General features: G+C 50.3%; 1 protein-coding gene across 4 annotated transcripts in view; it reads left to right on the forward strand.

The window, feature by feature from the left end:
• Positions 1-25,079, forward strand: part of NCOA1 (nuclear receptor coactivator 1) — a 125,852-nt gene that overhangs the window by 68,222 nt on the left and 32,551 nt on the right. For all 4 annotated transcript variants that reach the window (XM_062573316.1, XM_062573315.1, XM_062573318.1 and 1 more), the window contains exons 3-4: positions 9,440-9,545; positions 13,180-13,346. In XM_062573316.1, the coding sequence (XP_062429300.1) occupies positions 9,457-9,545; positions 13,180-13,346 (256 nt within the window). In that variant the 5' untranslated portion in view covers positions 9,440-9,456. The remainder of the gene's footprint in view (positions 1-9,439; positions 9,546-13,179; positions 13,347-25,079) is intronic.

Below are 25,079 nucleotides of genomic sequence, written 5' to 3' on the forward strand. Positions count from 1 at the left end.
CTTCCAAGCCTTGGGGGAGCTGACCATGCTTGGTCTGCCCGCCCGGTCCCACCTCTGCGGCTCACCAGGATTTACTCACCGCCTTTTGTCTCCTTCCCTCCATCTCCTGACACACTGCCGGAGATGTGTCCCAAGACCTTGATGGCCTGTTATTTGAGGTACCATTGATGCCTGCCCTTCTTCTGCCATTTCTTCCTTCTAATGCTTCCACCCTTGACCTCCCCATTCCTCCTCCACTCAAACTGATCCCAACATTTACAGTTCTCTAAGATTTTGAGAGTTCCCTGGTCTTTGATTTACAAGTCACAGCTCCAATAGGAGAGAGAGAGAGACTTAACTCCTTTTGCCTTATGCTAGTTGTTACCAAGCACTGTGGAGAAGAAAGTCACAGCTTTTATGGAGCGCCGTGCACATTGGTGACTTCCCAGGATTCCTCCTGGGGTCGTGGCAGGAAACGGAAAGGAGAAGACAGACATGCTTGGTCAGGCTGAAGTGCGTGATGTGACCTTCAGCTCCAGTACTCAGAGAGGTTGCCCTGGGCTTGAGCGATGGCTGATAGCTGATGATAGGACTGCGCGTTGAGTGAAGGATGTCTGTGGGTGCCAGCTGATGGAGGAGAGAGATGTTAGTGTCTTCGGTGCTGGAGTGGGAGCGTTCCTCGTAGCTGGGACTTGGGTTTGCTCCCACGTCGTTGAATGCGACCAGCAGGGCTGGATTTTCTTCGTCGCACTGAAGGTAGGTGGGTGCAGCTAGCTACCTGCCTGCAGTGTCAGAAACGTTTCCAGAAGTGCCTGTTTGCACGGTGCTCCGTTTTGCTGCTCGGAATTAACGCTTGGAAAGAAAGAAAAGGTAATCGGCTGTTGCGCCATCGCGGTTGCTCCCCAAATGAGAGCGTGAAACCGAAGCAGAGAGCTGAGCAACTCGCCGGACTTCTAAAAGCTTTGTGCGCCGCATGGTGCGCCTGCGCGTGCTCGTTGCTTAGTTAGTTCGACTTTCCTTATTCTCCCTCGCAAAAAAAAAAAAAAAAGGCATCGGCATCCAAGGTTATTCCAAGGGCACGAAGCGATGCGGGTGTGTTTGCTCCCCGCTCCCTTCCGGAGCCGGCTCAGAGGTGCTCGCGTGCTTTCGCTGAGGGTTGCTTTTGCAGGCGCGTTAGCCCGGCGCGGAGGCGTTCGCTGCAGATCTCTTTGGGCAGCAGGGCTGCGGAGGGGGGGGATTGCCCGGGAAGCTTAATTATCGAGACTGCTTTTAATTAAACACGTCGCTTCAACCGTGACAGCGAAACGCTCGCGGTGCGAGGCGTCGGGAGCCGTAGCTGCGGCCCGGGCGCGAGCCGGCCCGGCTCTGTCCGACGGCTGGAGGCGGCGTTGGGCAGCGGGGTGCCGGCGCCCCGGGAGCCGTCGCTTCGCTTTGCGGTTTCCACCCTCTCGTTCCTGGGTGCCCTTCCTCCTCCCCCGGGCGCAGGTCTCCCCGGCCCAGCGTCTCGCCGTCCCTTGCTCTGCCCTCTCCTCCTGCCCTGCCTGGACCCGTCCTTCCTGGGGGCTGTGGTAGCTCTTCACCGCTGAAACTCCCAGCTTACGGTTGGAGAACTGAAAACCACCAAGGATAAGTAGAAGAGCCTCTTGCTGCAATGTCTCGTGTCCCTGCCGTAGCCTTCTGCTCCAGCAGCGCTAATGAAGGTGGTAAGCGAGGGCTTCGTGGAGACGTACCCAGAGCCTGATCCTTGGCAGCGCCTCGACAGCCTGGCTTTTTCCACGGTCCGGATTCGGCAGCCCAGTTTGTCGTGGTTGGAAAAGTCTCGCTCCTTTTGCAGACCTGCCGAGTCCAGTGTATGGACTACTTGCGCGCGGCGGTCTTGCGCAGGCGGAGTTTGGCCAGCGCTACGTAGCGTGTGATTCAGACCGAGGTGCTTCTCCTTTTCGTTGAAGCTTGGTCAAACAACTCTTTGTTATTTTAATCTTTTTCTTACGAATCCCTCTAATCACTTTGTCGTTTATGGTGCTCTTTTATGACCACTTGTTGATACCTTTCTGTTGAGAAGATGATCTCAACTGTGCCTAATTCTCTGTTTGGTTAGCTAATTGCGCGTAGATAGCTACTGATGCCGTCTAAAACCTGAGCCCTTCATTCTCCATGCTCTCCTGGCTCTGTTCAGCTAGGCATGAATGCTGCTATGTCATGCCTGCGTTTTGCATAAGCTTGCATCCAGTATCTTCCTCAATATCATGGCCAGTTCTGGTTTCTGTTAAATGTATACACACACACATATATATATATATATATAAACCCCACCCCAAACCAATAAATGGCAGCAAGAGCCATTTCTCTGTGCATCTTAGCTTATTCCACCCACAGCTATTGATTAGGATTGGGTTTGACTGAGATTCAGTTTTGTTTCCTGCCCCTATATCTTAACTCCCTGGTTTGCTTCGTAATCAATTTTTTTTCTCAGTGGTGGTTACACCTCTTTCATATCTGGTATTGTATGCAAATTTCAATAGCTCTCTGATCCCTAATTAAGTTATTAGATACACGAAGGCTTAGCCCATATCCTGTGAACACGCCATCAGCTACCTCTCTCACACACCACTTAGTGGTTCTTCAGGTCCTCGTTTGTGGTCTGCAAACTGTTTCCAGATGATGAGAGAGGAGCTCGCGTTCAGACTGGTCAGAGCGATTGGAAGGGCTAAGCTCCTCACTCCACGAAAAGCAAGAGGAAGTTGTAATGCAATATAAAGAGCGTTTGTATCTGAGTTGCAATCTGCTCGGTGGAGAGGTCTAGCATGAAACGTTGCTTGTTTTTCATATTTTCAAAGCCCCACTCCCTTGCACGCACTGGGGGGAACAAAAAGGTTGCGGCCGCGTTTATAGTGGAGTCAGCACCAGATGACAGCAGTCTTCATGCCCTTTGGCAAGAGAATATTAGATTGATGTATTATCCAGAATAGAGGCTTTCCTTCATCCTTGCTAGGAGAAGGATAGCACATGTCATCCCACCTTCTAAAAATAGTTGGGAGCGCAGCCGCCGTGTACGATCTGCTCTGGCTCGGTCAGAAGTTGCGGTTCTGAAGCTGGTTGAGCTCCTCCAGCTTGTGGTAGGGAAGGTCATGAGTGGTCTTTAGGAGCTTAAAATCTGTGAAGATCAAACAGACATTTGGCAGCTTTGTTGGTAGTGCGTCACTTGAGCTTCGGTACACAATAACAAGAACAGAGGTGTCTGCATCTCGAGAATGTTTCTCTAACACCAATAATTCAGTTGTCTAGGCATTTCTGTGCCCACATCTTCTCTGTGTTTCGTAAGAGTTTGACTTCATTTTGAAGAGGCTGTTTTTTCAGGCTGTTTTTTTTTGCATGCGTGTGTGGTTTTTTCACATATATTTCCTTCTGTGTCCTTTCAAAATGTTTGTTTTTGATATAAAAGAAACCAAATTCGAGGTATGTTTTGATTCTAGCTTGCTGATAGCTTTGCTTCTATTGAAAAAGCCGCGGCAGTGCACTTCGCTTGTGCTGATGTGGTTGGTTACGTGCGGGTAGGACGTTAATCAGGAAGGTGAAGCACTCGCTTGCTCTGCTAGATTGTTTGCTTTGGTCATGGGTAAATTAATGCTCAGTCATAAAACACTGGTAAGCAAAACCTTGTGCTTGCAGTACCGCTGGAGAGGGATGCGCAGACCTGTCACCGGTAGTGTAGATAGGAGCGTTCGAGGAAGCTTAGTAGAAGTTTGTATCTTCTGAAGTCTTTAAAATGCACTAGGCTAAAAATGCCTTCTAGAAGAGCAATTAATAATTTGTTTAAATACGTAGGGTGTGGTATTCCTAGGTACCCCTAGGGAGCTGGCCCACGGAGCCCGATTCTGCTGTCCATGCAAGCTCTTACAGCCATTTTGCCCTACCAGGTCTTCCGGCTACTTCTGCACCAGGGGGAAATCTTCCCTTTGGGAGCAGCCTGGGGCCCCTCATTTGCCTCTTCCCTCTGTGCCTACCTGATGCACGGTGGTGATACCCTGGCCTTCGGCCTCTGGAGCCATACTTGGTGAAGAGATAATGTGTGCAACAGGGGTAAAGGAGGTTGTGGAGTCTCCATCCTTGGAGATATTCAAAAGCCGCCTGGACACAGTCCTAGGCAACCTGCTGTAGGTGACCCTACTTGAGCAAGAGGCTTGGACTAGATGATCTCCAGAGATCCCTGCCAACCTCAACCCTTCTATGATGCTGTGAAAGCCTGGGAGAGGGGAACTTCAGAACCTCCTGCCTCTGCCGAAACACTCTGTGTGTTGCTGGGCCTTTCTGACAAATGCCAGCGATTGCAGTTAAACAGCGCCAGATCTGTGTGTTGCTCTAAAAGATTACCCTGAGCATGGATTCAGGTGTTGAGGACTCCTAAGCTTTGCTCAGCTCATAACTGGAGAAGGGAAGAAAATCTGTGGTTTAAAAGAAAAAAGGATGCGTTTTTTCTACTTAAAAAAAAATTCAAGTGGTGACCAACACTAACCACAAGTGGTTAAACTATGGGAAAATAATATTCCCATCTTGTGTGTTTATCCGCAGATAATTAGAGATCAGGCACTCTAGTTACAATTCCATAAAAGGGTAGCGATCAGTAGGTTAAAAATATATTCTTTTGTTTTGTGCGTGTGTGTGTGCGTGTGCATGCACGCTTTTGAGTCTATTTGGCTTTGTGGTGCCTTAGCTATCCTAGCTGTAGCCACCTAGACTTTTTTCAAGGAAGCCAGCTCAGAGTCTACATCTTCAGAACTAGAGGTGCCAGTCAGGAATTTAGCATCAAATCTACTCAAATGGATCAATTTCTTTGCAGCGAACCCAGAGCAGTTTCTTCAAACAAGGTTGGTAGTGTGGTGCTCAGTTTTGGTAAGTGCAAAATTCTCTCCAGCAGATAAAATTCATCATTTGGAAAGTGACACTTGAGAGTGACACTTCTCTCTTCCTTTTCATCAGTGCTCAGGGAAATACAGTGTTCCTGCAGCCTAGGGCTTTCTATACCCGTGTGCAAGCATGAAGAGCCTCAGGGTTTTCAGGACCTTGTGTTGCACATGCCCTGTGGGTTGACTTGGCCCTGTGTGCAATAGCAGAAGAAGGACTATCTTCAGAAGACTTGTCCTGTTGGAACTGTAGCTCTTCTTCGGGAAAATCCATGCTGCTTCTTGGTAGGACTCATGCTCTTGCCATTAGATGAGCTTAAGAGAAGCAGACCAGAGACAGAGAACAAAAAAACAGAGCTCTTGGATGGTGGTAGGAGAAGAAGCAGGCCTGCTGTTTGGCTCACTGCAAAATTTTTGCTAGTTTGTGTTAGAAGCACCTGAGAATATTGCTGCTGGTGGGAACCTGCAGGAGAAAGTAGTAGTAGTCCAAAGTGTCTGACTGAAGGAAAGAAAAATGTGAGCAAACAAAACTAAAAAAGAGCAGGAGAAAAAGGCAAAGGGGAAGAAGTGAAGGACTGGCCAGAATCTGTGTTGGTATAAAAGCCTTCTTTCAGATTTCTTCAAAGCATGGTTACAGGATTAGTCATTAGATCTGAGGCTCCAGCCCTTCGACAAATTCAGCTTCTTGGCATTTCCGGTCATCTTAATGGATGTCTTTCATGTTGCAGTCAACATACGGTGCCTTCCCTTCTGGCTCGTCCACCAGGACTCTTGAGTTTGCTAAAGCGCCTTGCTAAGACATGAAGGTTTGGGTAAATCCGCCTCGCCGCTTTGCTCTAAGCAAAGGCAGGTCATCAGGGAGCTTTCCCCACCGTGTTTCCTCCGCAGTCAGTGCCGGAAGACATGCAGCTCCAGGGGGATGATTTGTCCCATGTAAGTTTTTGGCCCTTGGTTGGCTGGAGGGCAAACCTGGAGCAGGCACCTTCCTCCCGTGGCTCAGCCGACAGAGATGCTCTCACCCCTGACGTTTCTCCGTTGGGGCAGTTGCAGTGGTGAGCGTACAGTGTGCTGGACCAGAGAATTAAACGCGTTTGGTGGTGCTGAGGCTGTCCTCCCGAAGGCTGCTGAATGTTTCCCTAACACAACGCGCAGACCTTGGACCCGACGTTGGGAGCAATAGGTAGTGGCTTGGCTGTTGTTGCATTAACATGCCCAAGCGGATGCGTCTGAGCTGTTTGACACTGAGCCGCAACGCAACCAAAATCATGTTCCTTGCGTCCCTGGGAAGGACGGAGCCGGAGTCCGGGCTTGGGCCACTGCTGGGACGTGCTTGGCCACCGCTGGTCTGCTGGGGCTGTGGCTCCAGCTGCGGTAAAAGGCTATTTTAATGCCCCGAACTCTAGAGAAAACTCCGCGCTGCGGGACACAGGGCGCCTGGGGTCCCACCGCCGGCGCTGTTGCGGCTCCCGCTTGGCTGGTGCAGACTTGAGGTTCCAGTTTAGCGGCCGAGCGCCCTTGCTGCTGCCGGCGGCGCCGCCTGCGCGTTACTGCGTAACCCGGGCAGGCGTACGGTGATTTTTGTGAAGCCACATGTGCTTCTACCGCAATTTAATTTGTGCTACATGAGAACCCGATGTATTTGTACGTGCTGCCAAATGCTCCGCTCGCTCCGTAGAGAAAATTGTGTAATTGCAAAGTGTAATTCACAAACGTAATACGAAACTAAGTGTGTAATGTTCTGTGACTACGGGGGAATTAATGTTATTTTTTCCTTTCAGAGGCTGTATAAATTAACCCACTTTTCTTATCAGTTACTGGGAAAAAAGGTCACGGTTGTTGTAGCTTGGCTTTGTACCTTATCTCTGCTATAAACACCGCCAGGTGATTGGTGCTCGTGGGGTTTTGGCTGCGCGAGGACGGCATCTCTCGTGCGTACCCACTTCGGCTCCTTTGAGTCGCCGGGCCTCAGGCTAGTTAATTATTTGCAGCGTGCTCTCGTTATTAGTGCAAAGCCATTGCAAAGCTAAAGATGGTCACCTTGATGCCGTGACATCAGCTCCTCCGAGACATCTGCTTCCTCCGAGCAGAGAAGAGCATCCTGTCCCCGAGAGGTGACAGTACGAAGAGGCAAAGTGTGGTCAATCCTGGGCCGAGCCCTGGGCACGGTGCAGTTTTTCAAGCAGAACGTTGTCGCTTTTGCCGTCCCCTGGCTGAACTGCACCGACGGGCGTTTACTTGGTGCCCTCAGGAAGGCGCGTTTGGAGGAGGCACGAGTGCTGGGGAAAAGATCAAATGCCGCGGAGCGGTGCGTGAGCGGCACGGTACAGCCCTCACCGTGACTCACCTCCTCCGAGGGTTTCTTTCCTCGCTGCTGTTTCTCTCCCACGCTTTCCTAACCTTGCTACCAGCCTTGCCGCTTCCGAAACCCCGGAGCGCACGTGGCGCAGCCCTCGGGGCACCGTCCGGGTAAAGCGGCTCGGACTGCTCCCGGCCCGCCGCCTCGCCGCCCGTCCCCTGCCGCCGTCTCGTCTCTGGCACCTCGAGGCGCGGATGTTTCCAAACGAGGGAGAGAGAGGCTGGAAAAGGTCCCTGGGCTCCGGTGCTTCCGGCTGGAGAGCGACGAAGAAACTCTCCTGGAAGAAAGGAGGCCACCGCTAGGAGATGCCGTCCTCAGCCGCGCGTGATGTTTCTGCGGCTCCGAGGCGCTGGACGGGATTGCTTGGGCTGGCAGCGCCGTTGCAGAGCCCGCGTTTCCCGGTGCGGCGCAGAGCCTCCGCGCTCGGAGCTGCACCGGAACCGGAGCCGGAGGAAGCGCGTCACGAGTAACCGGTGACCTAGCATGGCGAAACGGCCCGCCGTCCGCGCGCTCTCCGGCGCACTGAATTTCCGGCGAGGTAAAGTGGTTGTGGGAGGGGAGATGTTTTGGAGAGCGGCAGCGCAGCCGCGTGCGCGCCTCGCGGAGGGGCCGCGCTCTTCCTGGCAAACCAGCCCGGGCAGCGAGGGCCTCGCCGGTGCCGCGGAGCCGCCGTTGCATCTCCAGTTGTGGGTTTGGACCTTGAGTTTTAAAGACAGCTGGGGAAAATAACTGGGGGGGGGGGACGACACTGTGGATTTGCAGAGGGCTCCTTCGGCATCAGCTATCGATTTTCCCGCAGCTGGATTATTCCCGTCCGTCAGCCCTTTCCCACGGTTTCCCATTCATTTGTAAAGCAAATTGGCTGCTGGAATTATCCCCAGGCTAAAGGGGGATGGCAGCCGCCCGTCCGTGAGCTGCAAATGCCCTACGGACGATTGGCGCGCTCAGAATCAGGATTTCTCCGAGGGTTTTGGACCTTGCAGCTTTAAGGATGATACCGAGTCTGCAGGATGTTGGCTCGTGGCTCTTTCCCTCCTTTTTGCCTTTCCTAGGAGTCTGGCGCGTAAAGAAGCAGCCCTTGTTGAACGCGGTTTGAGCCAGCGTTCGGTTGTTCGGCGCTTTCCTCCTTTGGGAGCCCACCTGGAGGCATCTGCTGCCGTTCCCTGCCGCAGGACGGCCTTTGGCCAAAGAGCTTCAATGTGATTGACCACCCATGTTACCCTTCCAAAGCAAAATGCTTCTTGGGGGAGAGCGGTTAAGTGGTTGAGAAGCCCAAATTTGGAGACCTGGAGCCCGTGCTAAAGGGTCTTCGTTAAGCAGCGTCCTCTCTTGGTGGCCTGAAGGTCCATGGCAGTCAGGATGCAAGAGCGAGGGTGGCAGCAAGCCCGGACTGCTGCACAAGACAGATGTGACAATTTTTTTGGGGGGGAGAGGATGTCAAAATCATCCGGGAGGTGGGAACGCGCTTTAGGAATAGGCAGTCTGTGAGCGTTAAGTGCTCGGCGGGCGGCTTTGCCTTTCCTCCTGCCGGTGGTCGTGGGCAGAGCGCTCAGGCTGCCGGCGCCTGCGGGCGGTGGGGACGGCTGCCTTGCGAAGCTGCTGGAAATCGTTGCAAGGAAATCAGTGCTCGGGTCTGAAAGCGTCACAGTCTTTGGCCAAACCCCTTTTAACGCACCTCAAGGTGAAGAATCTCGCAGAAATCCATACAGATGTATCAGGGCTACATCATATTTTTATTCAATTAAAGAAAAAAAATGTATAACTCATTATTAAGGAACATTTACATGTGGGATAGTGCAATATTATAATCCTGTACAGCAGCAGCTAAAGTGAGAGAAGGCCGGGAAGCTGAAATCAGGGCACACAGGGAAGGGAAGAGCTCAGTCTGCAATGCAAAGATGAAGGTGTTGGTGGCAAGGGCTTGCTCGCCGAGAGCTACCAGGTGGAGGGCGGCGTGATTAGTTGTTGTCTTCTCCTTGCACCATTTCCTTCGTAAACTGCTGCAACGAGGCGTAAATCTGAGCACTTAAGTTCCGAAGAGATCTTCTGGAAGGAGGTCTTGAACAGTAAGGACGACTCGCGTTGCATTAGTTACCTCTTGAAAGGTCGCTCGCTGTGTGTTTCCTGGCCCCGCTGCGAACGCATCAATCATGCGGGCGCTGCGGAAAGCTTACGCTTAACTCTGGCTCTCTTTGGTTTGCAGGTGCAAAGTAGGTCAACATGAGTGGCCTTGGGGACAGTTCAACGGACCCTGCCAACCCCGATTCGCGGAAGAGGAAAGGCTCGCCGTGTGATACGCTGGCGCAGAGGTACGTGTGCGCTGCTGAAGCCGTTCCCCTGCCACGGCTACTTTGTCATTCTGACTGCATCGTTCTGTCCCGTCTGCTCGAGCAGATGGAGCAGGGTTGCAGCCGCTCAGAAACGTTCACACTTCCCACCAGAACTTCGCTTTGCTTTTATCAGTGGCTGTGGTGGAAGATGGAACATGATGGAAATACAGCTCCCCATCTGCTCTGCTTGTTTTGAGGTGGCAAATGATGATTAGAGGCTCGTTATCAAAGTTAATGTATTGATTTTGTAAACTGAGAGCACTCGATCATGTAGAGGAGCATCAAGAAAGTTTTCTCAGAGTAAATTTGGGACAGATACTTCTCTCAGGGGCAGGAGGATAAGGTCTGCAGCTCATCCTGAGCCTTCTGCCTCTTCATGGCAGGTTCTCGAGAAATACACATTTCTGTAATGTTCAGAAACCCCGGTGGAGACCCTCTTGCTCCCCGGTACAATGGTGAAGCAATTTGGGTCTGAAATCCTTCCGTTTCTGCGAGCAGCGCAGCCTGCTTGGCAGCTCGGCTCACTGCAGAAACGCCCCGTTTGCTTACGACTGCACCTGCAAGGGCTAGCTGCGTTGCCAGTAGATTTAGAATAAGAAGCCCTGGAGAGGTACGACTGTGATCCCCTGTTGACAGGCTTCTGCTGGTGCTCTGTGAATCTTCTGGGTCTTTCCAGTGCGATACAGCCTGTTAGTAAGAATGAATTTGCAGTGCCACTGCTGACTCTGCCTGGCTCCTGCATGAGAAGCTGTTCAGCCTGTGGTTCCAGAATATTGACGTGAAAAGCAAGCTCCAGTTGTATTTTTTGTTAATTACAGCGTATATCTGACGTTTGAGACGGTACGTGTAAAAGCTACAGTGTGCTAATAGTATAAGAGGGAGAGACATTAAGTGGTTGCTTAAGATTTTCTATTTGTTGCAGTCCTCAGTGGTCACTTCTCTCTTCTAGGGCAGCGAATTAACTGCAGAGCTCACATAGGTTCTTACAAAGCCTCTCAAACTCTTGATTTAGCTGTGCCATTAAAATAAGTAATAATAGTAGAGCCCATTTGGACAGCACTCATTGCAGTTATCTTCGTCCTAACAAACCTTTTAGTAACCATGTGAAATATCGACCGTTTCTGGCCGAGTTGTCCCCGTCAGCAACCGAGGCTGAAGGTATGTGGGACCCCTTCCTCCTTCACGATCCGAAGCGAAGCGAACTCCAAAACTCCTCTGTTAAAAGCGGGAAGGTTTAACTAGTGCTTTTGATGATACTTCAGAGTCATAAAGAACAGTCCACTGCTGTAATATTCTCATGATGCTTTTATGTAAGGAAAATTGGCCAATTCTCCCTCCTACAAATTGAAAGTTGCCACAGCAACAGCGGCGTTAAGTTTTTTCATGAAATGAGCTCACCCACAACAGAGTTTTTTTTTTCCTTTTTTTTCCCCTGCTATTTCTTTCTCATTTGCAAAGAGAGCTAGGAATGAGTTTGACCTTAACCAAAATGCTCGTTTGGCTCCTCGGAGGAGCACTCGCTTGCCGCCTGAGGTCGGACCGCTTTGCCAAGAGCCTCACGGCCATCGGGCTGGTTTCGGTGCCGTGGCCGGGACCTGGTGCCAGGCTGGGTCCGGCGGCTCCGTGACTTGCCTGTAGAGTGAACCACCACATCAGTTTGAGTTGCTTTTGCAATCAGTTTGCTTGCGGTTCTTTTTTAATGCACTTCTAGCACTCAGCTTATGAAATCTTACTTCTTTGGCATCTCACCTCCCTTCTCTTTTTTTGTGATTTATCTAAAGAATAAACCACTGGCCTCTTTACAGCATGTTCTTTTGCACGGTTACGGGGTGTTAATGGGAGCCCTTGGTTTGATGTGCTGATGGGAGAGGGGAAGGTGGCACTTTTTGAGTAGATTTCTCTCTTTTCCATATAATCCGGTCCCCAGAGGCAGCGTAATTGGGTACAAGTTAGTGCTTTCCTTGGTGCAAATGGGTTGCTGCTGAAAGCACTTCCCGTGCAGTTCTGATTTCCCCCATAGCTGTACGAAAAGCAGCTGAGGTCACTGCCCAGACCCAACAACTTTACAGAAATTCGAAATCAAACCTGCCACAAGCCTCCTCAGATCACCACAAACCATTGGTGGCCCGAACGGAAACCCAACTTATGTTCTCCATACCTGGCTGCTAGGTTTTCTGGTGGCCAAATATATTTTGTTTTATTTTAATTTTGGATTCCGCTATGTCCATCAAGTAGAAGGCCATTTTCTAGCTTCTCTGGCCAGTCATGCCTGCATGGAGAAACAAGGGAGGAGGAGAAACGAGGTGTTGGAACAGAGTGAAATTTGGTCCAGTGAAGCCTGCGTGAGCGAGACAATGAAACGCTCAGCAGGAAAGGTGTCCGTTCGGGAACCCCTGCATGTGTTGGGTGTTTGCATGCTGTAAAATGCCCAAGAAATGATGCATGCTTTCCAGGCGTAGATATTAAGCTGGAGTTAAGAAAGAGTAAAGAACTGCTTGTGTAGCCTACCACAGAGCTCCTGCAGAGTGGCACATATTCCCTTCCTGTTGCGTATCTCTTCCCGGGGAGCGCTAGGGGCTTTGGAGGACCTTCAGAAACTCTGGTCGGATTCGCTTGCAGAATTCTGGCCTGTCTGAGGGCAAAGCCATCTCATGGCACCACATGCATCTCATCACCAGCTTCTTGGTGTCTGATAAATATTAGACATTTTTAGGCAGGGCTTTTTAAATAGCATGTTGGGTGTCCTGCAGAGGTTGCAAAAAATGATGTGACTTATTGCGGGGGGGGGTGGGGAGGAACATCAAGAAAAATGCATCGTACATTCACTGACCGTTACAGTTGAGGACATTTTCAGCTATTCTCATTTCTTCCAGTGGTTGCTAAAGTGGATGACGTGTTAGGGAGAATGTGTACCTTTGGGTCTCTCAGGTACACGAGCAGGGCTTTTGTGTTGCTTTTGGTGCTTTGCCTTTGTCAGAGGAGTATGTTTTCGTGTCCAGAGTGGCTTTAATGATAGCCATGTTGTAGCACATAAATAATCTGTACTCCATTCCCAGAATTTTGAAATAGTTGGTGGGAGAGGATTGGGCCTTCTGCGTTGACTTGGAGCTAAAAGAAAAGCTGTTTTGCTGGGAAAAAGTTGACCTCATGAATATTTTTCGTCTTACCCTTGTCACTGTTGATTCAGAGACACTCTGGTAGACTCCAGTAGATGTTGTTAGCCTTTTTGTATGAATTCAGGATTTACTTCACGACAACTGGAATGCTGGCTTTGGGAAAATAAGAGGCTGTACAGATTTATAACTATTTCTGAGAGGAAGACAGAGGCCTTACAGGTCTGTTTCTGTTAAGGGAATATGGGAGCGTCTGGCTAGTTGAATGCATCTTCCTTGGCATTAGTTTCAATTTTTTTGTATATGCATGAAAAAACACAAAACCCTCAAGCAACTCCTCAGTAATTTGGAGGTGTTCAGATGATAGCACAGCTGTGGCTCTAGCCAGGACTTGTCTTCTTAGGTACTTGAACAGTGTGTAGGTGGGGCTGGACTGAGCGAGGGAAAAATCATTAACATGGCTTTTAATTTTCCTGTTTTTTTTTTTTTTCCTGTAACAGCAATGAAAAGCGGCGACGGGAACAGGAGAACAAATATTTAGAGGAGCTGGCGGAGCTGCTGTCTGCAAACATTGGGGACATCGACACTCTGAGTGTCAAACCCGACAAATGCAAGATCCTAAAAAAGACGGTTGATCAGATCCAGCAGATGAAGAGGTTGGAACAAGGTAAAGCTGCAGCCTCTTGACTTTCTTTGTCTGAAAGCTTTAGAGTGCGAATATTCTCCTGGTAGTTTCAGGCACTAAATTGCAATGAATAATCATGGCTTAGAGGCAGTTCCATTTGTTACAGTTTTCATTCTCCCACTTTTATTAAAGCATTAACGTAAAAAGGTGACTTTGCTCCTGTCGCTTGGGCTGTTGGGAATGGCACCTGTGTTGCTGGTGCTGCCGGTCCTGTGGCACAAGTGTGCTGTAAGATGGCACGTTACAAGGCTCAGTCTTTGTAACTCGTCCTGAAATTATTCCTTAGATTCCACAGAAATGCCTTTGAAGCCTGCAGGATCAGGCCCGTTAAGTACTTAGCAGCAGCACTGCTCTTAACTAGTATGTGTATAGAAAGCCCATTTTACAGGTGGGTAAGATGAATGACAGACAGCTCTGCCACATGCTGTGCGAGATTTCGTGAAGAACCGTTTACCCTTGTCAGGTCTGTTTTCCTGCCAACAAAATAGATTAGAGGGGCATTAATGCATCTATTGCCGGTGAACGTAGGCACTGTAAGCGATAAGCAGAGGAGAGATGCTTGAGAAGCCATATAAAGGTTGAAATTCACCCTGAGTGTCAACTCATAGGCTGAAGTATGCAATTCCGAAGGGCTTGAGCAAGGCGCGCAAGAAAACAGGTGAGCTGCGTTCGGGCATGGATGTGCCTGGGATTTGCTTGAGTCCTTGCAGCCTGGGCTTCTCCCTCAGGGCTGCAGCAGGAGCTTGCTCTGCAGCCTCTCAGCTAAGAGGTGGCCACACTTTAGGGCTTCTTCAAATATATCAGTAGCAAAAGGAAGGCTAGGGAAAATGTTGGCCCGCTGCTGAATGGGATGGGGGCCCTGGTGATGAAGGATACAGAGAAGGCAGAATTACTGAATGCCTTCCTTGCTTCAGTCTTCACTGCTAAGGGCAGTCCTCAGGAATACCAGAGCCTGGAGGCAAAGGAAAAAGTCTAGAGAAAGGAAGACTTTCCCTTGGTTGAGGAGGATTGGGTTGGAGATCCTTTAGGTAAACCTGACACCTACAAATCCATAGGCCCTGAAGAGATGCACCCATGAATACTGAGGGAGCTACCAGATGTTATTGCTAGGCCACTCTCCATCATCTTGGAAAGGTCCTGGAGAACTGGAGAGGTGCCAGAGGACTGGAGGAAAGCCAACCTCACTCCAGTCTTCCAAAAGGGCAAGAAGGAGGACCCAGGAAACAACAGGCCAGTCAGCCTCACCTCCATCCCTGGAAAGGTGATGGAACAGCTCATGCTGGATGTCATCTTCAAGAATGTGGAAGACAAGAAGGTGATCAGGAATAGCCAGCATGGATTCACCAAGGGGAAATCCTGCTTAACCAATCTGATAGCCTTCTCTGATGGAGTGACTGGCTGGGGAAATGAGAGGAAAGCAGTGGACGTTATGTACTTTGACTTGAGCAAGGCTTTTGATATTGTCTCCCATGACATCCTCCTAGGCAAGCTCTGGAAGTGTGGGCTAGATGAGTGGACAGAGAGGTGGCTTGAGAACTGACTGAATGGCAGAGCTCAGAGGGTCGTCATCAGCAGCACAGCATCTCCACTGTCCAATTCTGGGCCCCCCAGTACAAGAGAGACATGGAACTACTGGAGAGAGTCCAGCGTAGGGCTACAAAGATGATCCGAGGGCTGGAGCACCTGCCCTGTGAGGAACGGCTGCGAGAGCTGGGCCTGTTCAGCCTGGGGAAGAGCAGACTGAGGGGGGATCTGATCAGTGTGTACAAGTACCTGAAGGGAGGGTGTCAAGAGGATGGGGCCAAACTCTTTTCAGTGGTGCCAAGGGACAGGACAAGAGACAAAGAGCACAGACTAAAACACAAGAAGTTCCACCTGAACATGAGGAAGAACTTGTTTCCTGTGAGAGTGACGGAGCACTGGAGCAAGTTGCCCAGAGAGGTTGTGGAGTCTCCTTCTCTGGAGATACTCAAAACCCACCTGGACAGGGTCCCGTGCAAGGTGCTGTAGGTGACCCTGCTTGAGCAGGGGGGTTGGACTAGATGATCTCAGAGGTTCCTTCCAGCCTCAACCATTCTGTGATCTCAGATGCCATGAGTGTTTTGTCCTTTTTGCACAAGGTGACTGCCGTTCATTTAGTATTAGTACTAGGCAAGCTTGATCAGTCAAGTGTTTCCTTTGCCAAAACTCCTGCTGCACACTCTGAGCATAGCGGGGTTGCCTGATGACAGATGCTGTAATTTTCATGAGCCCTATAGCTGGGACATGGATATGTGTGTACAGGCTGGTTCAACCTCGTTTGGTCCTTCAAGGAGGTTGCAGCTTCAGGCTGTATGTGCAGGAGGCATTGGCATGGGTCCTCCTAGTTTGGTATTACTTCAGGTACAGAACTGTGGAACATAGGCTGCTTAGAGGACGAAGAAATGGTTGCAAAGCATTCGTCTGCTGTTGTGCGTGCTGCCTAGCTACACGGCCTTCCTGCAGAAACAAGGAGACTGTTTTTAGATTTCATTCACGTTATGACTGAATTCTGAAAGGAATTTCGTAGTGGGTAAGTACTTCTGAGGTTCTTGCTTACCGCCACTTCAGTATTCATTAGTTTTCTTGACATTGCACAGCAGGGCTGAACATTAACTAGGACAAGCACTACTTAAAAATACTGTTCCTTGAGCTTTGCTCTGTATTACTGGCTTATCTAGTGCTGCACCAAATTACTGAAGAAACTTCACCTATAGTTGTTCTTAGCAATGTTCTGCAGCGGATTTTACATGAGGAGGTGGGAGAAATATGTCTAAACATGATAACATTTCTACTGCAGGCAAAGACATTTTTCTGTACTAGTACTTACACGAGATACTATACAGAGAAGTTGTTCCCTCCCTGTGTCCTTCCTGGTTCTCCTCCTTGTCTTTGTTTCTCAACAGCAGAACGAATTAATATTTGCTAACTATTAAGGTTGTGTTTTTGTTGCTGAAGGGTTGTGAACGGTGAGGTGACCTCCAGCAGAGCTCAAAGACCTCGGGAGGGACTGGTGTGGGGAAGGCGGAGGGAGGGACCGTGTGTCCCTCCATGCCACCAGCGACACCCGCCCCGGTGCTGCAGGCGCTTGGGCAGGAACTGGGGAGCCACCCAGAGCCCGTTTATGGCCTGAGGGGCAGGGACCGAAATGCGAGCGCTGGTCTAAAGAGGACTAAGCCAGCCCAACAGTTAAGCTGCATCGATAGGCAGCAGAGGGGGACCCCGCTAAACTGAGCTTTTGATGAAAAGGTTGCGAGCCTCCCCTTACTGGCTTCGCCGAGAAAGTCGCCTTGCAGACGGGGCGGCTGCGCTGGGAGCGGCGGAGCCGGCGCGGCCCTGGCGCCCGAGCGCGGCTCCCCGGGAAGTGCCTCCCCGTCCTCCGCTGCAGAGCGTCCTGCCTCTCTTGAAGCTCCAGAGGTCCCATCTTCCTAGCTCTGCCCCCACCACACCTCCATGTCCACTTGGGCACCTCTCGCTGGAAGCCTTCCTCATTTTTTAACCCGCTAAACAGTGGAGGAGCCAGAAGGAGAGTTGAAAGCTTGTAAATGCCTTGCATGCAGCAGCAAAGCCCTCTCTCCCCTCCCCCTGCACGCTAGGCTGCTATTTAAAGTATGAAGCAAATGCTTTTAGAAAAGATTCCTAGGTTTGGACACCTTCCAATGTTAGTAATGTACAGTTGGCAGAACAAGCAGTTTGCGGCTGTGGCAGCAACCTGAAATTCATCTGCCAAGACAGCAATAAATGCAGCAGAGGAAGGGGCCAGACAGTTAATTTTTCAGCGTTCATCTGCAAAGTTCTGAGATTTAGAGTTGTGTGGCTTGGAGAGTGCTGCTTTGGGGCCCTTGGCCACGTGGGAGCCCAGTCCCTCAATGGGAAACGAGAAGAAAGGGCCGCTGAAGTAAGCTGGGCAGCGAGGAACTCTGCAAAAGGAAAATAGCTCCAAAGATACCACTAAATAACAGACTTGTAATGGGCTTACAGCTTTAGTAGGGCCTGGACTGATTCTTGTGGATGTCCCACCCCCAGGCTGGGGTGCTTTGGAGATGTAGGAGGATGATAGAGATTACAGAGACGGTGGAGATGGAGTTGATGAAGGTTGTGGAGACGGAGTACATGGAGACTGGAAGACAATAGAGACAGAGTAAATGGAGATCGGAGGACAACTGAGTAAATGGAGATTGGAGAGACAGTAGAGGCAGAGTAAATAGAGATTGGCGGATGACAGAGTAGGTGGAGGTTGGAGAAAGAGTGGAGATGTAGGACGACAAGGCTGAAGCCTAAACTCTTCATATCTCTCTTCGCGTCAGTGAGCCGGTTTGGCTGAGGGTCTGGTAGTCTCCAAGCTCTAACACTCCTACAAGAGCCTCTGATGCTTTCTGGCAGTGGCTTTCCATGTTTCCCTCCTCATAGTCCTCTGTGTGGATATCAAACCCAAACTGATCCTCAACACATCTGTGTTGTGGGTTACACCAACATCCCGCTATTTAAAATGTCTGCTTCCTTCACTACAGGAAAACCCTTCATAATCTGTATTTTGGGGGAAAAATAAGGCAGTGGATCATACAGAGGAGTCACACAGAGCGAGATACAGGGCCGGAGCGGTGCCGTTCCTGCCCCGAGAGGCCTCGTTGGCCCCGGTCGTGTTGCTCCGTCCTGCGATGCTGGGTGGGGGCTCTCACTGCCTCTGGAAGGGACCCTCCTTTTTCCCCAGGAGAAATTTAAATCCAGCACCTCCGTTCTGTGAGGAGATGACCTTGGGCTTAGGCAAGCGGTGCAGCAGGGCGTGCAGAGGTCTGAAGGAGCCGGCAAGCCCCGGGCACGGGAGCCTGCTGCCGGCGCAGGGGCACCTCGTCTTTCCTGTAGGCCTGCCAACCTTGGGAGCGTCCTCTTTACGATTAAGTCGCTACGTCTTTTCCCCAAAGCCCTCTACACTGATAGGGTGCTTAATTTCCTTCCAAAGCGGGAGTGGAAATGCAGCATCTTAATAGAATAAATCAAATAGTATTGAAGTTCTCATTACGCTGCCTGCGAACTCGAACAACCGCAGAGGGTTGCCCTTGAAACACCTCCTCGTGCGCTACGAGTAACTCTACAAGCACGAGCCTTCGCGGGACCTCCTTCCCCCGTCCTTCCTGTGTTTGCTCTTTGCCGCGTGCCTCCGGCTGCTCCTGCTGTGCTGCATTATGTTGCTTTTCCGCGGAAATCGGGGCCGAGAGCCGCAAGCTACCTGGAAGCTGAGCTTCTCTCAGCCCGGCCAGAACCCTTGGGGTGCTGGTTATTAGTTTCTGTCCCTGTCAGGTCCAGAAGCCCCAGCAGACTGGCTCTGGAGCTGCCAAAAGAAAGGATTTATTCCGTGATTGCTGGGGTGCCTGCAGCTTCCATGCATCACGAAGGCCCCTGCCTCGTCTGCGTGTCGGTTCGGCGGAAAGGTTTTTACGGCAACGGGAATTAGAAGGATGAGCCGTTCCCTTTCCGTGTGCACTGGTAGAGCTGCTGCATTTATTTTTACGGGTACATAAGAAAAAAAAATGCAGATCTTTAGATAACGCAGTTCTGTTCTGTAACAATGTTACGGACGATTGACCTGATTAGAGGACATTTTCAAAGGGCGGTAGATTAAGAGTTAGCTTTCTTTTCTAAACAGTACTGTGTTAACCTGCAAAGGAGATAACACCCAATTTTTAAATTGCTTTGGGAAGAGAAGAGCCTTCATCTTCCTTTCAGATAAATGGATAATTTCTTCCAAGGTATCACCAGTGGCATGTCTGGGTGAACTGGGGTCGTGCTCAGACATGGACTACCTTGGGCACACTTGGGCTGCTCTGGTCACCAGCAAACCTGTCACTGCATCAACCCCAAATGCAGAGAGCCCTTAATATATGACCCCCCCTGATTTGTACATTAACCTACTTGAGGAAGTGGTTTTCCTTTTGGGTAAATATAGGAGGTTAATTAAGTGTAGTATATGAAGTCATTATTGACTTTGGCTGCTCTGTTGCATATGATCATTGGGCTGTCAGTGGCTTTCCTTTAATTATGTTTCCCTGCTGTCTTGTCATATGTTTAGATTTGGCCCTGAAATTATTTTATTATAAACTTGTACGACTTCTAGCACTGAGAGGTCCTGAGTCCTTGGTGGGACAGACAGAAGCCTCTTCTGCGAGTAGCTCCCAGTCATCTGGTGGTGGCTGTGGTTAGAAATTGAGTCTGACTTTCTGGGTTCCTGCTCCCGGGGTCTTTGTCTCCCGGTTCTCAGCAGAACATTTTACTACTTCTGCCTAATTGCATATTTTTGCATTTTCTGTTTTGAACTCTGTTTCGTTTCGGCTCTTCTCTCCCATCATGTTGTAATCCCATCTCATCTCCTGACTTGGCACCAGCAGTAAACTTATTTTAAAACTGTCCTAGGTTTTGTGTGAAGACCACCAACGAAAGCGTTCACGTAGGTTAAACGCGTGTCTCTGGGACAAGTCTAGCATTTTACCCGGTGCTGATGATCTCCGTGTCGGTTTGGAAGCGTCTGCAGTCCGTGCGGGTTGTGCCCGTCTGGCACGGTGTCACGGAGGAGCACGGCAGCGCCGTGACTGAGGAAGGGGCAGGCGCGGCAGAAGCTGCGGGTGGGCAGGATCTGCTGCCTTCACTCAGGCTTTACCTTGTTTTCAGTCGATTCAGAAAGATTAAAGAACTCCAGCTGAGTTATTAACTTTGTGGCTGCGGATGAAGGCCATCAGCGCCGCGTTTCTCGGTCGGGAGGGCAGCGTGGTGCGGGCTGCAAGGAGCGCCCGGGTCTGAGCTCCTGCTCCTGACAGCTCAGCCGGGGCGTTACGCCCGGCTCCTCCGGACTTTACCTGGTCGGGATTTGAAAGCCTTGAAGGACAGAGACTCTTAGGAGGGTTTGACTGTCCTCAGCATTTTCCTCCTATCCCGGCCAGACGAGTGGAGAGGATGAAGATAGAAGCCGGTGGCCGGTCCGCGGGTGCAGGTTGCCATCAGGAGGGTCAGTGGTGGAGAGTGACCCCAGGAGGGCTGAACCCTAGGGACGTTCTGCTGCGCTCCCATGTCGCACCTCAGCCCCTTCCTTCATAGCCTGGGAGACCTGCTCAGGGTGGGTTTTACTGTCCTTAAGGTACGGCGACTGGTCTTCTCGCTCACTTGCAAAGGAATTCAGATAAATTGAAGAGAGTCAGTTCAGAGAATTTGAGTGCAACTTGTGGTAGTTTTGTGAATCACCCAGAATCTTAGAAGTGAGCCTGAAATGGCAGGTCAGCTGGAGATGAGAGGTCCAAGTGCGAAAGGGAAGGTGCTGAAGGATAAAAGGAGAAGCTTGGATGTGAAGGTGAAATGCAAAGTGATCATGGATGCAGGAGAAACTAAGATTTGTGAGACTGGGAGAAAGTATAGGGTGGCAGAAGCTGATGTCAGAAGATGGAAGCTATTGAAGCAAAAGCTTCTGTGTCCTGACTCAACATGGAGATCCTTCACTTGACCCAAGAGAGGACACTTCCAGGGAGGAGCAGAACAAGCTGTAGAATTTGTGCATCCTCAGAGAGGACATAAAAACCTCGTTACTCGGAAAAGTGTTAAGCCAAGGGCTTGAGAAATAGCCTGACCTCAGAGCATCCCAGAGCAAGGCTTCAAGGCCAGTGCCAGTCAGTGTGAATGAACGATGTGCTGCAACAGCTTTTGCTCACAGCAAGGGACCTGCTCCACCACCGTCTGCCTTCCCGCTCGAGCAGAGAGCGCTTTGCACCCTGGCAGTGAAAAAGAAATTACATATTTATCCAAAAGGAAGATGAGGTTACCCCTTTACCCACCCCAGGTAACTTAACTTAAAAATGGAGGAAGAGGGGCACACGTTTGAAATTGGGTTTGGTGCACCTCTCTGGTTTAGTGCTGTACTTGGAACACGAGCTAGGGCAAGGACGGTCTTGCTATTTTTGTATTGATTTCTGTTGGTTTCTCAAGCAATGGAGTTCTTACTCCAGGCTGAGACAGCTCAGTAATGTACCTGCACTATGAACAAAAGTTGAGGTCTAACACTTGGAGTTTTACTGAAGAACAAAAGCAAGCAGCCGAATGGCGTCTGAGGAGCAATGCAAGTGGAAATGTCTCCTGGATATGGAGTAAATTAAAACTGCTTTAAGGGGTTTACATTAATTAAAGGATTTTTAATTAATTAATTAAAACCACATTAAGGTTTGTGTCAAATCTAAAATTAGATTGTAATCTCTTCAGGCTACAACTGTCAGCCTGGTTCTGCAGTCTCTGCTGCGAATGCATCGACTTTATTGGAGTTATCCTGATTTTGTTTGCTTTAAGGGAGGTCAGAAAGGGGAGCTTTGCGTCTGTCTTCCGAGAGCTCTTCAGCAGCTGCCAGCTGGCTTTGCCCCGGGATCGGCATGGCCCGCTTTGGTCAGCGTCGCTCTTGTGGTGCCTTCGTGGGTGCTCGGGAGAAGAGCTCCATCCTGGCCCTGAAGTCAGTGGTCTTAACCCCACGTGCGTGCCTGAGCCGCTCATCCGCTGCCGTACACTGGGAGGGACGGAGCAACGCGCTCCCCTTTCCTCCTGGCTCCGGAGCCAGTCCTGCACTGTACGTCCAAGGGCTGTGTGGAAAGAAAGATGAAGAACCTTGGAGGCCGGAGTAGACAGCAGAGGTGGGGGGGAATTCCTCCTGGGCTTCGGCCAGTGCCCGCTGCGAGCCCTGAAGCGGGAGGCTGGTCCAAAGTATGTGGAGAACAAACAGACCCAGCTCATCTGTAACTGTTTAATTCATCCTTCCAGGAATTGTTTGCAGTTAGTGAACATATTTCGAAGTTGTGGCACTGGTTCTCTACCTTCACGGGACTAGAGTCCAACCAAACCAAGCTCTCTTTGGCTCTTTATGTCAGATAGTTAAGCTTTTTCTTAAATCAACCTAGGAACTCTTTTCTGTACTTCTTCCAATTTAAGTCCATTTTTTCTGGGGTTTATTGGCCCAGACTGTCACAGTTCCTCAAGTAAGATCTTACAAGTCCTTCTAGGTTGTTGCCAGCACCACCTCAGCCATTCTTTACTGTGGCCCAAGACTATTGTGGCTGACTGTTGTCATCACCTCTGTCACCTCTAGTTAAGATGTCCCCAGATTTTAGTAAAAGCTCATCTTCTTGGTTGCTGAGTGCATGACTTTGAAGTAGCAGAAGCTAGATGAAACGTAACAGCATACTTTGGCCATGCAATCAGATGTTTTTTTCTACCATTTGGTCCTCCTCTATGTGGAGAGATCTGCCTACCCTTGAGCTGTGTGTGTGTGTGTTTTCTCCCTGCATGGCTAATGAAGCTCCACAGGTTCCCAAGGAATACTGCTAGGAAGTTCTCCTCCTGATGAAACACATTTTTTTCTGAAGAGTGAGTTTCATGGAGTTTCTCTGAAGTCTGTGGTAGACCTTAGTGCTGTTCAGCACCTTCACTGATGTGGAGGTGGATACAAAATCAGTCAGAACTGCTGTTGACTGGCTGGCAGATTATTGTCCTTATAGTTCACCCAGAGCAGTGGGATCTTTATTAGAGCTGGGCCCATGCAGACAAAATGTGCTTCAGTGCAGCCAAATACATTTATATACAGGAAGTGTAAATGGGCTGTGCCCTGGGGAATGGTGCTTTTGGAAGCCATCTGGAGATGCTAGGAAAGCAGAAAGTCCACGTGATTGATGTGACGAAACACAAAGCAGACTAAAGTGGTCCCTTGGGTATCGTTACCGAGTGTATGGTATTAGTGGGACCAAACTGGAACGCAGAAGGCAGGTCTGGTGTCCGCGCTGGAAAAAGGAGATGGCCAGGTCTGGAGAAGGTGGAGAGGAGAGCCGCAAAAATAATTCAACGGCTGGAGAAGATGTCCTGCAGCTTGGAAAGCTGGAGAGCTCTGTTGAGTATACCAACAGGAGGAGGAAGGGGCTGGGGGCAGGCTGATGACACTGTATGAGCACTAACAAGAACGGAAAATACTGCCTACTAAAGCGGTTTTTAAATCCAGCCTATCAAAGAATGACTCAAAACTGAAGCCAAACAAAAGCAAATTAGGAGTAGAGCCCAGATTTGTAATTCTGCGGGTGATGACTTTTGGAGCAAGCTGCCAAGGGAAGTGGTGAACTGTGCAGCTCTTCAGCTGGGTTTTACCCAGGCAGAAGTTAAGGGCTCCTTGCGGTCTAACGGGGTGAAGTTCTGTGGCTCGGTGATATTCAGGAAGTTAGATAGGCTAATCTGAGGAGCTCTTCTGGCCTTGAACGCGGTAAATCTTGAACTGTAGAGATCGTGTTTCCTGCGTCCTCGGAGCAGTAAACACGTCAGTTTGAATTCACTACTCGGGCTGTGACTTCGCAGGAGTGACGAGCAAAGGAGGTGCAAAGCGACGAGCAAAGGAGGTGCAAAGCAGAAGCTGTTGCATGGATTTTGGGGATGCTTTTCCCAGGGAAACGCGTGTTCTTTGGTCGGGCTCCTCTTGGTTGCAGGAAAGGTCTGCTCTTTTCCACACGAAATGACCCAAATGTTGCTAAAACACACCGCAGAGGAATACGGTTTGGCAGAACAGCCACTGCGAGCGCGCAGAGCGGCCCTTCGGGAAGGCCGTCTCTCTCGATCCCCGGGAAGCTGCTTTATACCAGGGATCGATTTCGGATACAAACGCCCCCAGGTCAGTGCTGTAAAAACCGCTGCCCGCGCGGTTACACCAGGGAGCATCCTCTGTATGTGTTTATTTTATAGAGCCCTACCACCTACAAAGGATGTCAATAAAATTCACATTCCTCTTGTGACAGTTTTAATCTAGCTGGCAGCTTAAATATAGCGCAAGGGGAAGGGGAGGCTGCTAAGAATTGCACAGGCCTCGCCAAACCTTGCCTTTATTTTAACAAGTGAACATTTGGTTATTATATCCGCAAGCTTTTAAGCATCTCACACTGTCAAGAACTAATAAATCCTTTAGCACCTAGCTGTACGAGGAGGATCTGATAGGATGTAACAGGCGTGTGGATCATGCAGGGAGTCATAAACCACCTGTAGAAATTACTCCTCCTCTTGCCTTCTGCTGTGCCGGATTAGCTCTTTTTTCTTTTCTTTTTTCTTTTTTTTTTTGGGGGGGGGGGGGGCTTGATTCTGTCTCCTTTTTAAGAAGTGCAGAAAACGAGGAGGAAAATGTCTCCTTCCCTTCAAGTCCTTTCTCCTGGCCCACCTTGCCCTTCCTGGAGAGGGTCACAGCCCGGTTCCCTAGGGTAGAGGAATCTGCAACGGCAGTGGCGTGCTTGCCCTGGGATGGTGCTCTGAGCTTGGCACTGCCGTCCTGGGGATCCTGTTCACCCAGGTGAGGAGGAGGAGGAGAAAGGCCAAGCTGTCCCAGGGGCCCACCGGTGCGGCTAGCACCCGTCTGCTTGGCACATGGCCAGCAAGAGGTGCATTCGTCTTACCTCTTCTGACTGTCTACGTGGAAACTCATCGTCCAGGCTTCCTGGGTGAGCAGTGGGGAGGGAGGCATTTCCACAGGGAAGCGTATCAGCGTATCCCACCCACTGCTGGAGGGGCTGAACGAACCCCTGGAAGCACCTATCTCTAGTGACCCTCGAGAGAGCCCTGCTGCCAAGGCAGAGCAAGCCTGGAGCAGCGGGTCGCTGGAGCTCACCAGCAGCACCGGAGCCCACCAGCAGCACCGGAGCCCGGGTACCTTGAAGC

Source organism: Rhea pennata, chromosome 3, assembly GCF_028389875.1.
Source record: "Rhea pennata isolate bPtePen1 chromosome 3, bPtePen1.pri, whole genome shotgun sequence".
Lineage (NCBI taxonomy): Eukaryota > Metazoa > Chordata > Aves > Rheiformes > Rheidae > Rhea > Rhea pennata.